This window comes from Oncorhynchus mykiss, chromosome 12, assembly GCF_057628025.1.
Source record: "Oncorhynchus mykiss isolate SJ-2025 chromosome 12, ASM5762802v1, whole genome shotgun sequence".
NCBI lineage: Eukaryota > Metazoa > Chordata > Actinopteri > Salmoniformes > Salmonidae > Oncorhynchus > Oncorhynchus mykiss.
In genome coordinates, this window is record NC_143033.1 from 18,289,655 (window position 1) to 18,304,525 (window position 14,871).

General features: G+C 44.3%; 1 protein-coding gene across 1 annotated transcript; it reads left to right on the forward strand.

Moving 5' to 3' along the window:
* Window positions 1-417: 417 nt before the first annotated feature.
* LOC110536805 (BRCA1-associated protein) lies at window positions 418-10,899 on the forward strand. The gene is given in 13 exon segments (XM_090191361.1): window positions 418-447; window positions 651-865; window positions 2,465-2,654; window positions 2,781-2,894; window positions 2,996-3,144; window positions 3,388-3,463; window positions 5,196-5,331; window positions 8,032-8,141; window positions 8,256-8,345; window positions 8,449-8,552; window positions 8,752-8,828; window positions 8,831-8,875; window positions 9,277-10,899. Coding segments are annotated over 13 exon segments (1,518 nt in total). The 3' UTR covers window positions 9,459-10,899.
* Window positions 10,900-14,871: the final 3,972 nt, after the last annotated feature.

Genomic DNA, 14,871 nt, shown 5'->3' on the forward strand with positions numbered 1-14,871 from the left:
GGTAGAACATAGAACAGCGGAATAATTACGTTTGAGGAGTCCGGCAACAGCATCAGAGCAAGTCACTCCCTCTTATCATCAGAGACCTGCTCAGGTTACTGTTTCTGGAACACATTTGTCTGAGTAATTCAGCAATGATGGCAATAGGTATTGATCCAGAAGTTGACGCTTTGTGTTTGCCTATTCTCCCTTTTTCTCTCCCTCTCCCCCTTTTGCTCTCTGGCCCTGTAGTTGAGGATGTGTCAGAGGAGGATTTGCAGGAGAAAGCACTGAGCTCAGCCAGGTTCTCTCTGAGTGGGAAGACATAGTTGGAGAGAGCAGCCGTCTTACATCATCACATCGGCAGCAGAACCATGGGAGACATGGTCATCGAGACCTTCCCACCCAATCCTGGTAAGAATCAGGGTATATAGCAATATGGATGACATATTTAATGAATATGATGCTGTACACAACCAATGCATTATTATATGTTGGTGTGTAATAATACTAATACGTGGTGTGTGTGTATAGGGAGATGGGGTGTGTTAAAACATATTCTGAGATTTCAGAATGACTGACTAAAGAAAATACAGCTGTGGTTATCAGTCTGTCAGACTTCATAGGAATAGAAACTACTAGAAACCTACATTTCTCCCCTTGGTGAGCAGACTGGGGCAGAGGGAGAGGAGGGTGGAGGAGCCCAACCCCTAGAGGATCAACCAGACGGGAGGGGTCCTACTGAGGGCCCTACAGAGGTCAGTGCCGAGGGCACAGAGGTGGCTCCAGACTCGCCCTCCATGCAGCTTCCAGACCAGATTTCCTTCTTCAGTGGAAACCCCTCAGTGGAGATAGTCCACGGCATCATGCACCTCTACAAGACCAAGTGAGTCTCTGTTGCTATACACAACACTGAGTGTGTTTACATGCAGACTAATAATTCGATATTAAACTAATTATGGCAGAAGGCCGTGTATGGCTTTAGACATGTAAACACCTTACTCTGCTTATCTTAATCGGCATGAAGTCAAAATCTAAGAAAGCAAACGCCGATTAAAACACTGGTTTTCTGAGCAATCTTTCTGATTATTAGGATGTAAACACAGGTTGAAATATCAAAACGAACTCTGAACCAACTATTAATTTGGGGACAGTTCGAAACAAGAAAACATTAATGGCCATTTAGCTAGCTAGCTTGCTGTTGCTAGCTAATTTGTCCTGGGATATAAACATTGGGTTGTTATTTTACCTGGAATGCACAAGGTCCTTTTTTCTGGATCTTTGTAGAATTTTTACCCATTTTGAGTCACACAAAATCGTATGTTCTCTACTCAAACAATTAATCCACAGATAAAAGGGAAAGTCTAGTTAGTTTCTAGTAATCTCTCCGCCTTCTGTCTTCTTTTGTGGACTTTATATGGCAGTTGGCAACTAACTTGAATGTGCATTACCACCATCAACTGGACTGGAGTGTGAACCTCAGTTAATTTTTCAATCACCCATGTGCGTATATGCTCCTAAAAGACTATGAGGAGATGGGAGAGGAGGGACTTGCAGCACGTCATGCGTCAAGTAAAACCAAGTTATATTTTAGCGCCTGGCTATGCAGACACTCGTTGACGCGCACTAGCAGTTTGGATGAAATGATTGAATAATATGTATGTGTACACAACGCAAGTGTTGTGGTCAGCATGTTACTGTGAGAGAAAAGGGGAACAGAGTGTCTGGCCAAGGTCTATTGAGGAAGGTGAACAGAAGGTCACTTGTAAACTTCATGGAGACCCGGTAGAGAGGAACTGCTACCAGAGCACTCTACTGCGAAGACAACATTCTAGTCGTCCGTTTTGAGTTGTTACTCTGTTCAGAAACTAACAGTGCTCATTGAGTCTGAACCCATTGACTTTATATTTCCATTCAGTAGGCTTGGGCGGTGTCCAGATTGGGATATTCGGTAATATCGGCGCTGAACACGAGGGGCGCTATTTTCAAACCCCAGATAGCCTCTAATCCGAAGGTTAGCAATACTAAAAGTACATATAAATCCCATAGAGTTTTACAAGTAACTACAAAATGCTAGTCAGTTTGCTGCACACTCAAATAAATATTAGAAAGCAAGGCTCTCCAGGAGAGGATTCTCTGCTGTTATCAGGAGAAGCTTCATTTGGCAAGAAGCTAACCAGCTAGATAACTACTAAATTGGCAAACGAATTGCACAATTGCAGAGCATTTAGCACATTTTAAACAGTTAACTTAATAGTTACAATATTTAGTTTAGTTGTAAATTGCATACTGTAACTATGGTTGAAAAACCATCTGGCTATTTCCAAATATCCCCGGTATACATTATATCACCCAAGCCTACCATGCAGTAGACATTCTGTACTATATCCGGAGCGACTACAATATACCAAAGATATTGTTTATTGAAAAGATTTCTCACTGGCAATATGAGACAATTTAGTTTCTCCTGACTGTCCCGTCGCAGCAAGATGACATCACTGACGGAGGACATGCGTCGCAGTGCCATGCTGTGTATCCTGACCGTACCCTCCACCATGACAAGCCACGACCTCATGAAGTTTGTGGCACCATTTTATGATGTCATGGAGCACATGAAGATCATACGAGACTCCACCCCTAACCAGTACATGGTGCTGATCAAGTTTAGTAGCCAGGTGAAATGAGTAAGATCATAGAACACTGTTGTTGTTGTATCTGAAAGTCTGCTTAGAAACTGTTTTTAGAATTATTCACATTATTACTCCGTCCGTCTCTCTCTGTCTCCTCCTTTCTCTCTCCAGGCTGATGCCGATAGTTTCTACACAGCGTGTAATGGCCGTACGTTCAACTCCGTAGAGGATGCAGTCTGCCAGCTGGTCTATGTGGAGAGAGCTGAGGTCATCAAGTCTGAGCAGGTACAGTATGTACACCAGTACCTCTAATGACTGTCTGAGCAGTGCACCTGAGGACATAGATTTGAATCATTTCTCTCTCTCTCTCACCCTCTCACCTCCAGGGCGCCAGTCTTCCAGTGATTGAGCTGGCAGAGCTTCCTAAGAGTACCGTGTGTCTGGAGAGGATGGATGAGTCAGTGAATGGGGTACTCACTACACTCTGTAACCACAGCTTCCACAACCTGTGTCTGCAACGCTGGGAGGATGTCTCGTGAGTATATACCAGCACACACACGACTCACAGCATGACCCTGAGTTCATTTCTCCATCCTCCCTCTCTCTGGTCAGTGGATGACTGTCATGTGCTGCAGTTTTAGTCCTTTTGTGGCACAACATGTGAGCAATATGGAATTGTGTTTTAGCATGGGGACAATAGAAGTGGTAGCTACTGTGCATTTGGTGTTTTTATGTGTGTAAAGGTGTTGACTGGGGTGTATTGACTGTTCTGTTCCAGGTGTCCTGTGTGTCGATATTGTCAGACCCCAGAGCCTGTACAGGAGAACAAGTGCTTTGAATGTGGAGTTCAGGAGGTAAACATTATTTACACACTAAAATCAACACTACATACATTTGCATACATCTACAGGTACTCTTGTTGTTTACAGTTGCTAATGTTTTCCCTCCTTACGCCCCTCCCCCTGGCTAATGTTTTCTCTCCTACGCCCCTCCCCCTGGCTAATGTTTTCTCTCCTACGCCCCTCCCCCTGGCTAATGTTTTCTCTCCTACGCCCCTCCCCCTGGCTAATGTTTTCTCTCCTACGCCCCTCCCCGTGGCTAATGTTTTCTCTCCTACGCCCCTCCCCCTGGCTAATGGTTTCCCTCCTACGCCCCTCCCCCTGGCTAATGTTTTCCCTCCTACGCCCCTCCCCCTGGCTAATGTTTTCCCTCCTACGCCCCTCCCCCTGGCTAATGTTTTCCCTCCTACGCCCCTCCCCCTGGCTAATGTTTTCTCTCCTACGCCCCTCCCCCTGGCTAATGTTTTCCCTCCTACGCCCCTCCCCCAGGCTAATGTTTTCCCTCCTACGCCCCTCCCCCTGGCTAATGGTTTCCCTCCTTACGCCCCTCCCCCTGGCTAATGTTTTCCCTCCTACGCCCCTCCCCCTGGCTAATGTTTCCCTCCTACGCCCCTCCCCCTGGCTAATATTTTCCCTCCTACGCCCCTCCCCCTGGCTAATGTTTTCCCTCCTACGCCCCTCCCCCTGGCTAATGTTTTCCCTCCTACGCCCCTCCCCCTGGCTAATATTTTCCCTCCTACGCCCCTCCCCCTGGCTAATGTTTTCCCTCCTACGCCCCTCCCCCTGGCTAATGTTTTCCCTCCTTACGCCCCTCCCCCTGGCTAATGTTTTCTCTCCTACGCCCCTCCCCCTGGCTAATGTTTTCCCTCCTACGCCCCTCCCCCTGGCTAATGTTTTCCCTCCTACGCCCCTCCCCCTGGCTAATGTTTTCCCTCCTACGCCCCTCCCCCTGGCTAATGTTTTCCCTCCTACGCCCCTCCCCCTGGCTAATGTTGTCCCTCCTACGCCCCTCCCCCTGGCTAATGTTTTCCCTCCTACGCCCCTCCCCCTGGCTAATGTTTTCTCTTCTACGCCCCTCCCCCTGGCTAATGTTTTCCCTCCTACGCCCCTCCCCCTGGCTAATGTTGTCCCTCCTACACCTCTCCCCCTGGCTAATGTTTTCCCTCCTACGCCCCTCCCCCTGGCTAATGTTTTCCCTCCTACGCCCCTCCCCCTGGCTAATGTTTTCCCTCCTACGCCCCTCCCCCTGGCTAATGTTTTCTCTCCTACGCCCCTCCCCCTGGCTAATGTTTTCTCTCCTACGCCCCTCCCCCTGGCTAATGTTTTCCCTCCTACGCCCCTCCCCCTGGCTAATGTTTTCCCTCCTACGCCCCTCCCCCTGGCTAATGTTTTCTCTCCTACGCCCCTCCCCCTGGCTAATGTTTTCCCTCCTACGCCCCTCCCCCTGGCTAATGTTTTCCCTCCTACGCCCCTCCCCCTGGCTAATGTTTTCCCTCCTACGCCCCTCCCCCTGGCTAATGTTGTCCCTCCTACGCCCCTCCCCCTGGCTAATGTTGTCCCTCCTACGCCCCTCCCCCTGGCTAATGTTTTCCCTCCTACGCCCCTCCCCCTGGCTAATGTTTTCCCTCCTACGCCCCTCCCCCTGGCTAATGTTGTCCCTCCTACGCCCCTCCCCCTGGCTAATGTTTTCCCTCCTACTCCCCTCACCCTGGCTAATGTTTTCTCTTCTACGCCCCTCCCCCTTCAGAACCTTTGGATCTGTCTGATCTGTGGTCATATCGGCTGCGGTCGCTACGTCAGTCGTCATGCCTACAAACACTTTGAGGAGACACAACACACGTACGCCATGCAGCTCACTCACCGTGTCTGGGACTATGCTGGAGGTACAGGATACTGTGGAGGGCTAGGGGCAAGGGTACCGACTTCTGTCTATAATCAACTACAATGTATATAAAACAGGGATGCAACAAATATACAATTACATTTTAGTCATTTATCCAATGCGACGTACAGGAGCAATTAGGGTTAAGTTCCTTGCTCAAGGGCACATCAACATATTTTTCCCCTAGACTGCTCTTGGATTCGAACCAGCGACCATTCAGTTACTGGCCCAGCGCTCTTAACCGCTAGGACACCTGCGCCCAATGTACAATTTTTCTTAACATTTAAAGTGCAATTTTTTAAAACATTTTAATGATAAGAAAAAATAATAAAATGACGTGAATTCACAATTCAGATATGATCCTGCGTATGACCGCTATGGGGGCCAATGCAGTTCAATCTACCTGGCTACCTGACAGCGCTCATCTTCCTGCTGTCCCCTACCCCTTTTTCGACATGGCATCTTGTAGTCTGGTTCTAGATATGCCATCAGGGCAGTGAAGCCAACATCCTCTACCATTTGACAATGGCTGCATATCAACCGCTGTGATTTTCTCACTCCGTCCCTTATCTGCTGCCAGCAACTGGTTGGGTCACGGTGACTCCCTTTCAGATGGTTAAGCATTGAACCTGTACTGCCTCTGCAGCTCAATTCCACCTTGCAAAGTTTGTATTTATTTCACCACTGTAGTATCCTTAGAGGCTTCTTAGATTGATGAGTCATGACACGTAAGTAGGGCTTAGTATTTAATTGAGTCAATACTGCAATCTATTGGTCAACATAAATATACCAGGCTACTCCACCCCCCCTTTAAAGCTAATAACCCAACTTAATTCCTTTCTGAGCTATGCTATTTTCATATTTACATTTTTTCAAACATGATCTCCTTTAGGATCTGAACTGTAGGCCATCCTTTCAGAATAAATTCATGCACTTGTGATAACGTCACATCCTTTGAAGTCTATTGCCTGATTTGTGCTGTGTTCACCTGTGCATCATCCAACACATCGATCATCAAAACCTGGTCATTTTCTTCTTCCTTAATGGTGATTTCTGGAACGGGCAGCCTACTCAGAGCATCAGCATTCCCATGGTATCTACCTGGTTCGTAAATTATTATTTTCTCCGCTGGCGACAACATTCTTGACATGAACCCGATAGGTTTCTCTGCCCCAATCTTTATCTGGTGTGATAGCACAGCCCCCACACCATACGATGAGGCATCACACGATAAGATGAGATCTCTGGATCTCTGATTGCAGTAACACCTTTACTTTGCAAAAGCTTCTTCCTGTCTTTCTGACCATTTCCAGGCCACATCCTTCCATAACAGTTGATGCAGAAGAGCTAAGAACGTAGAGTGGTTCGGGAGGAAGTGATTATAATAGTTCAGTAAGCCTAGATAGGCTTTCAGCTTGGCCTATAGAATCTGGGATTAGCATCAGCAGCAACATGAATGGTAGCTTGGACCCCTTTTAATGTCCCTAGTTCTTCTTTGAAAACACACTCATGCTTTGAAATCAACTGATGCAGTGTCAATGTCTCTGTGGTGACATGTTTGATTTCATCCCAGTTCAATTTTATTTCCTCCAACCACCCTCTCCCTAGTAAGCTGGTGGCAGTACCTTCCACTACTAAGAGAGGCAGACTTTTCTTTTGTCCTTGATATTCCACTTGAGCATCAGCAACTCCAATCACAGGGATCTTCTCCACTGTGTACGTTTTGAGTTTAATGGGGGTGTCTCTCAGTTTAGGCACTTCAACGTTTTTTCCACTTCCTATAGAATTGGGACCTATTCATCAGCGTGACACTACATCCTGTGTCTAGTTGCACTGTGTACATTGAGAATGCTTGCTCTGTGTTTGCGCACTCACTTTCACTTTCTATCACTTGATTAGAGCAGTAGCTAGAGCTTCTGTGGGTATTCTGTTTTCTGTGCGTTCTCTTTTCTGCAGCCCGTGGCTTCTTTTTATTGCGGCACGCCCTCGCAATGTGGCATATTATCCCATCCTCGTCACCAAATATGTAGTATCCTTAGAGGCTTCTTAGATTGATGACTCATGACACTTAAGTAGGGTTTAGTATTTAATTGTAACTTAGAATAACATTCTCTAATGCACATGGCTTAAGCTACCTGAAGCTTTCTTAAATCACGGTTATATAGGTAGACATTGGGAATGGCTATGGATAGCGGAAAGCAAACCCCCGTCTTGAGTCAATACTGCCATCTATTGGTAAACATAAATATAGCAGGTTACTACAACCACCTCACGTAACCTTCTCAGTATTGCCATACAGGACTTCGCTGCTGTCCCTTCCCTGTCTTACTCACTTACATTTTTTCAAATTGTTAACGACGATGACGACGTGCGGAGCGATTTATTTCTGTGGTAAATAATTTGAAAGATGCATATCTCCCCCTAACGTTACAGCATTGTTGCATTAGGTATCTGTTTAATAGTGTTCCCTTTATGATGGTGATGATCGGGACTTGTTAGTGGTAGTTTTGCAATAACTGCACTGTGATTTTCATTTTGTAAAAAATAAAATGTTTTTTTAGTTTAGGGATTTAATCTAAATGTTAACGATCCCAATGTAATTTAAACCTTCCCACCACTAATATAAAACCCTGTGTGTAGCACCACAACAGTGCTTCACTGATTTGTGTGTGTGTGTGTGTGTGTGTGTGTGTGTGTGTAGATAACTATTTTCACAGGCTGGTGGCCAGTAAGACTGATGGGAAGATGGTTCAGTACGGGTGTGAAGGAGAAACCTGTCAAGAGGAGAAGATAGATGCTCTGCAACTAGAGGTGTGTGTGTTTGACTCCCTGCTTTTCATTCTAATAGTGTGATACCTATTAGTTAACATGGCAAACAGCTGTTAGCAGATATCTCACCCAGAATGATGTTACCTCTTCCTTTAGTACTCTCACCTGCTAACGAGTCAGCTGGAGTCCCAGCGCATTTACTGGGAGAATAAGATTGATCACCTGGAGAAGGAAATAGCAGAGGAGGTAGGATAAGAATCATTGCAGCATGTCTGAAATCATGTCTCTATCTAGCCATTCAGCTAAATACCCGATTCTCTGTGTGTGTGTGTGTGCGTGTGTGTTTCAGATCAGCAACATGAAGGCCAAGTTTAAGGAGACCATAGATCGATGTGATAACCTGGAGCGTCGGCTGGGAGAGCTGGCCAAGGACAAACAGAGCATGGACAAGAAGTAGGTGGATCCTCTCACACTGCAGGCAGCTGTCAATCATCCTGACACAGTAAAATGTTAGAATCTGACTGTGGCCATAGTCATGTTGTACTGTAGGTTTTAATTTTCTTTCTCTCTCTAAACTAGTGGGGAGAGACGTTATCTGCTATTGAAAATCTGTGTGTCTTGGTAGCACCATCTCTGTCTCCCCCTCCTTCAGGTGTGGTCAGTTGTCGACCCGTGTGACGAAGCTTGGTCAGGAGCTGAAAGAGGAACAGGAAATTAATCGCTGTCTGAGAGCCAGGCCCAGTTGGCTGAAGATGAGCACAAGGCTAGAGAGACTGGTGAGTCTGGGGGAGTGAGAGACTAGAGCCTAATTCTGGGGGAGGGAGAGACTAGAGCCTAATTCTGGGGGAGGGAGAGACTAGAGCCTAATTCTGGGGGAGGGAGAGACTAGAGCCTAATTCTGGGGGAGGGAGAGACTAGAGCCTAATTCTGGGGGAGGGAGAGACTAGAGCCTAATTCTGGGGGAGGGAGAGACTAGAGCCTAATTCTGGGGGAGGGAGAGACTAGAGCCTAATTCTGGGGGAGGGAGAGACTAGAGCCTAATTCTGGGGGAGGGAGAGACTAGAGCCTAATTCTGGGGAAACCCTCCATTGTGGACGTAGTCTCTATCTAGGAGTTAAATGGATGACAACATTTTATCTTATCCTTGATGCCTTTAACCTCTCTTTCCCCCCTCCAGGCGAGCGTAAGGACGGGGTGATAGCAGAGCTCCAGGAGCAGCTGAGAGATGTCATGTTTTACCTGGAGACTCAGCAGCAGATAGGTCTGCCTCCAGAGACCAGGACTGAGATACAGGAAGGACACATCAACATAGGCGCAGCAGCCACTCCCGCCCCAGGACCCTCCACCGTCATAGGCTGAGGCCGCAGGGGGTGGTCCAAAAAGGGGAGGGAGAGACTAGATCCTAATTCTGGGGGAGGGAGAGACTAAACCTAATTCTGGGGAAGTGGCACAACCAGGAAGTGGAGAGAAGAAGAGATGTCGGCCTTCACTAATTACCACAGCCACAAAGTCATAAACCCTGCCTATTTCTACAATTTATTTTCTTAAAATGTGATTTTAAACCGAACCTTAAACCTAGCCTTAACCACACTGCTAACCTTATTCCTTACCTTAAATGAAGACCAAACATTTTTGTTTTCATAAATGTTCTATGATATAGCCTATTTTGACTTTGTGGCTGTGGTAAAACCAGAGATGTCAGATGCCTGAAATGCCCCACCAAAATTACCTTATTAAAGTGTGTGTGGTGTGCGTGCGTGTTTGCGCAATTGTGTGTGTTTGTGCTTTTCAAATGGACTTTGGCTCCTTTGACAGTACTCTAAGAGGATGGGATTAGAAGTTAAGTGTATATCTCTGCTTCACGGTGCCCACTTTGACTTCTCCCTCCATCCTTCTATAAAAAAAAATCACCTTGTTTTCTTCCTGAAAGGAGGAGAGATTCATGTGAATAAGGAAGTGAGAAGTAGACGAATACCTCATGTTTGAATATGCTGGCTTTTCTAACTAACTGTCCAGTCAGTTTTTGTAGGTATGTGTGTTGTTATAAATGGGTTTAGAAAGTCTGCTTCCGAGGTTCACTACCAGCTGGTTGTCAGCGTTTGTCATCTCTGTTTTATCGAACATCTGACTCCAATCTGTTCTCAGGAAACGGAATGACTCAGTTCTATCGTGAGAATGTTTATTTATTTTTCATCTAGATCATTTAATATGTGACAGAAAACAAACTGAACATCACTTTATCTGAGAGATTAAGTCAAGTGCTGAAATATTTAATTTCTCAATTTAGCTCTGTGTCAGAGCTGTAGACTTAACAGACGGGCACAGGTATATGTGGCTGATGCTTTGGCATTCCTACACTAATCTGAGATGTGCACCTGACGTCAAGGGTTGGCCTATTGCCTGGGCCAAGTCATTTGAGCAGTCATGCAAGTTAAGCCTAAGGTTGCATGTTGGGCAGGTGATTTTTGACCCAAAAAAAGTCAAAACAACCAAACTGCAAAGAATTCCAGTAGCCTAAAGCTGATCTTTCTGGTTCCTCCCCATTGTTTAAATGAAAGACAGACAATGTATGGCAGTTGGGCAAGTTGAGCCTGTTCTACTTGCTAATAACAACCAAAATACAAAGAATTCCAGTAGTGATCTTTCTGGTTCCTCCCCTATGTGAAGGTGAAAGACAGGCAATATATGGCACTTCTGTGTGTAAATAGCTAATTTACATTTTCGGGCAAGTGCCTTTCAAACTTTAATGTCAATCCCTGTAATACAGTATAATACTCTACAAATACAATATCATACAACAGTTTGACTCCTGTTTCCCTGCACTTAACTGTGTGTATGTGACCACCATTTTCTTCACTGACAACACATCTGTGGCAAGCCTGAAAGGGCACCATATTGCCTATACACTGCACTACTGACCAGATCCTGATAAGCGGTGTACATGCGTGTGTTTGTGTTGAAATGCTGAAAGGCTACCGGTATTTTCTGCTCAGTCACAGCTTTCCACTATAATATAGCATCAATATTGTCATAGCATGGCATTGTATCTAGGTCAACACAGACGTTCGAATAGTACACAGCAGCAGCAGAATCCCACCTTTAGCCTATTGTGAACATGTCATATTTCATTTTACCTTCCTGAATGTCAACTTAAAGCAGTTTAAGTATTCACTGTGTTTTTTGTTAACATGTTAAAGTGCTCAAGAAATTGTGTTACCATTTGTACTCGGGGTGATGGTTTTGTTTTAAAAGTTCCTCTATGAAGGTTCATGATAGTCAAAATGAAGACTTCCTAGAAAAGGCCTCTTTTTAAATAATACTTTATTTACCACCCACACCGGCTGCCCAGTCATTTCTGTGTGATGTCTGCGTAAAGGGAAGTTAAAGATGGGAAACTATACTATAAGTCACTTTAAAGAGCGTAAACCATAAGCTGTGAGTCATAGAGAGAGTTAGGGCTGGGGTATTTTTCTCCCCGCTCCAAGGGGGGGATTTTTTGTGGCGCCCTGCTGACGAGTATTTCGCTCATACAGCAGTCATGAAGGCCTAGAGTACTAATTTAATGTCATTTTTATTTAAAAAATGATATTATTTTTTAGCATCACCCTCAGCACCCCTAAATCCCCTGTCTATGGGCTGGATTCAATACGTAGCTCCGAAGATCAGCGTTGTAGGCCGGTGGAAATGTAAAGGTCATTTTTGGTTGAGCCGGAAATGCAGCATTTACCCTAAATTCAGTCTCTGAAAAAAGTATGGTTGCTGAGGGTGAGCGAACTATAATACAGAAGCTGTGGCTCTTTCATTGTTGATGGACACATTTAACAAGGTGTGGTAAACTTTATAGGAAGATATTTCAATATCACAATTCATGTCAGTCTGATTCAGATTTCAGATAGGTAGACTTAACATTCATTTAAGACAAAATATGTACTTAAGCAGAGGCGTCATGCCCATAGGGGGCATTTCTGATATTTAAATATATATATATATATATATATATATATATATATATATATTCAGACCTCTTGACATTTTCCACAATTTGTTACATTACAGCCTTATTCTAAAATGAATTACATTTTTTGTACATTTTCATCAATCTACACACAATACCACGTAATGGCAAAGCAAAAACAGGTTTTTGGAAATGTTAGCAAAGTTATATAACAACAAAACAAATAGAAATAGCTAATTTACATAAGTATTCAGACCCTTTGCTATGAGACTCTAAATTGAGCTCAGATGCATCCTGTTTCCATTGATCATCTTTAAGATGTCTCTACAACTTGATTGGAGTCCACCTGTAGTAAATTGAATAGATTGGACATGATTTGGAAAGGGACACACCTGTCTATATAAGGTCCCACAGTTGACAAAAAATCAAGCCATGAGTCGAAAGAATTGTCCGTAAGCTCAGAGACAGGATTGTGTCGAGGCACAGATCTGTACCAAAACATTTCTGCAGCATTGCAGCATTGAAGGTCCCCAAGAACACAGTGGCCTCCATCATTCTTAAATGGAAGAAGTTTGGAACTACCAAGACTCTTCCTAAAGCTGTTCGCCCGGCCAAACTGAGCAATCGAGGGAGAAGTCACTCTGACAGATCTCCTCTGTGGAGACGGGAGAACCTTCCAGAAAGTCAACCATCTCTGCAGCACCAATCAGGGCTTTATGGTAGAGTGGCCAGACGGAAGCCACTCTTCAGTAAAAGGCATATGAAAGCCTGCTTGGAGTTTGCCAAAGGGCAGCTAAAGGACTCTCAGACCATGAGAAACAAGATTCTCTGGTCTGATAAGGACTCTCAGACCATGAGAAACAAGATTCTCTGGTCTGATGAAACCAAGATTGAACTCTTTGGCCTGAAAGCCAAGCGTCAGGTCTGGAGGAAACCTGGCACCATAGCTGCGGAGAAGCATGGTGGTGGCAGCATCATGTCTGGAGGAAACCTGGCACCATCCCTACGGTGAAGCATGGTGGTGGCAGCATCATGCTGTGGGGATGTTTTTCAGCGGCAGGGACTGGAAGAGTAGTCGGGAATGAGGGAAAGATAAACGGAGAAAGTACAGCGAGATCCTTGATGAAAACCTTCTCCAGAGCACTCAGGACCTCAGACTGTGGAGAAGGTTCACTTATCAACAGGACAACAACCCTAAGCACACAGCCAAGACAACGCAGGAGTGGCTTAGCGACAAGTCTCTAAATGTCCTTGAGTGGCCCAACTAGAGCCCGGACTTGAACCTGATCAAACATCTCTGGAGACAGAGCTTGAGAGGATCTGCAGATAAGAATGGGAGAAACCCCCCAAATACAGGTGTGTCAAGCTTGTAGTATCATACCCAATAAGACTCAAGGCTGTAATTGTTGCCGAAAGTGCTTCAACAAATTACTGAGTAAAGGGTCTGAATAGTTATGTAAATTATATATTTCAGTTATATATTTTTTTTATAAATGTGCAAAAAATTCTAAAATACCTTTTTGCTTTGTCATTATGGGGTATTGTGTGTAGATTGATGGGAAAAAAACGATTTAATACATTTTAGAATAAGGCTGTAACGTAAGAAAATGTGGAAAAAGTCAAGGGGTCTGAATACTTTCCATATATATACATTTTTCTGTAATACTACTGGCCACCTAACAATTTGATGAAATTGGCTTTAGCCCAGATAGGTTACCAATCTCCCAGCCTCATAATCTTCTAATATTTTTTTATACAAAGGGCACCATTGGGAATTAGACCCTGGTCTCAGTTGGGCTACCCTGAATAAATAAAACATAATAAAAATACATTTAAGAAAACTAGTTACCAAGAAGCCATTTCAGGGTAACAATTAAGTTAGAGTAGCTAGCTTGTTTAACTATCTTATCTGGCATGCCCGCCTGCTGGCAAGGTTGGTAGACTTTAGAAAAGCAAACAATAACTAAATGTATTCTTTTCAATCTTATACCCAGATTTTAGCAGAGAAACAGAGAAGCATATTCAGTTTATTTAAAAAAAAAAAGAACCACCACTCAGTAGGATACAGAAAGCTCAAGAGGTATGCTTAGATATGCAATAATTAACATGGCTCTGCAGTACTTTTATGTCAACTTTTTTTAAACTTAGGTTCATGTTGAGACAACCATCTCAAGTTTGAATTGAAAACTGAATTGACCCCAACCATGACGGAGATGAGCCTCCTCTCTCTCATCCGTGACGTGAGATATTTACTCTTTCAAATCAACCACACGCACGCACACGCGCGCATACATTCTCCTACCACCCACACTCACAAATAAAACACTCACACCCTCTCAGCCATTAATAACACTCAGTTTTGTGAATTGTTCTCTTCAGTAGCATCATGTTGCGACATTGACGCAGAGCCATTCTGCCTTGGGCTAGTGCAAAGTAATTACAATCACAGAACAAAGAAGGTCAAACATTTGTAGAATGTAACCTAGTGTATGAAAAGGATTTCGAGGGAACGTAATCATGTGATGGTTTCATTATTGTTTATTTACACAAAATACTTACAATAGCAGGACAAACTGAATTGGAGAGCCCATATTGTATTAAAGGTTGTCTTTGTTCACAACAACAATCCTTTATTGTTATGATGGATAATATGACAAGTTCTCCCCTTGAACTCTTGGTTACCAGTCATCATTTGTACATAGATATTATGTTAAACCAGCCTTATCAGTTTCCCCACTGCTTGGCTGTGGGTTTCCTCTTCTCATATATGCTGTGAAGCAAATTACACACTAAATATGCAAACATTTATCACACCGC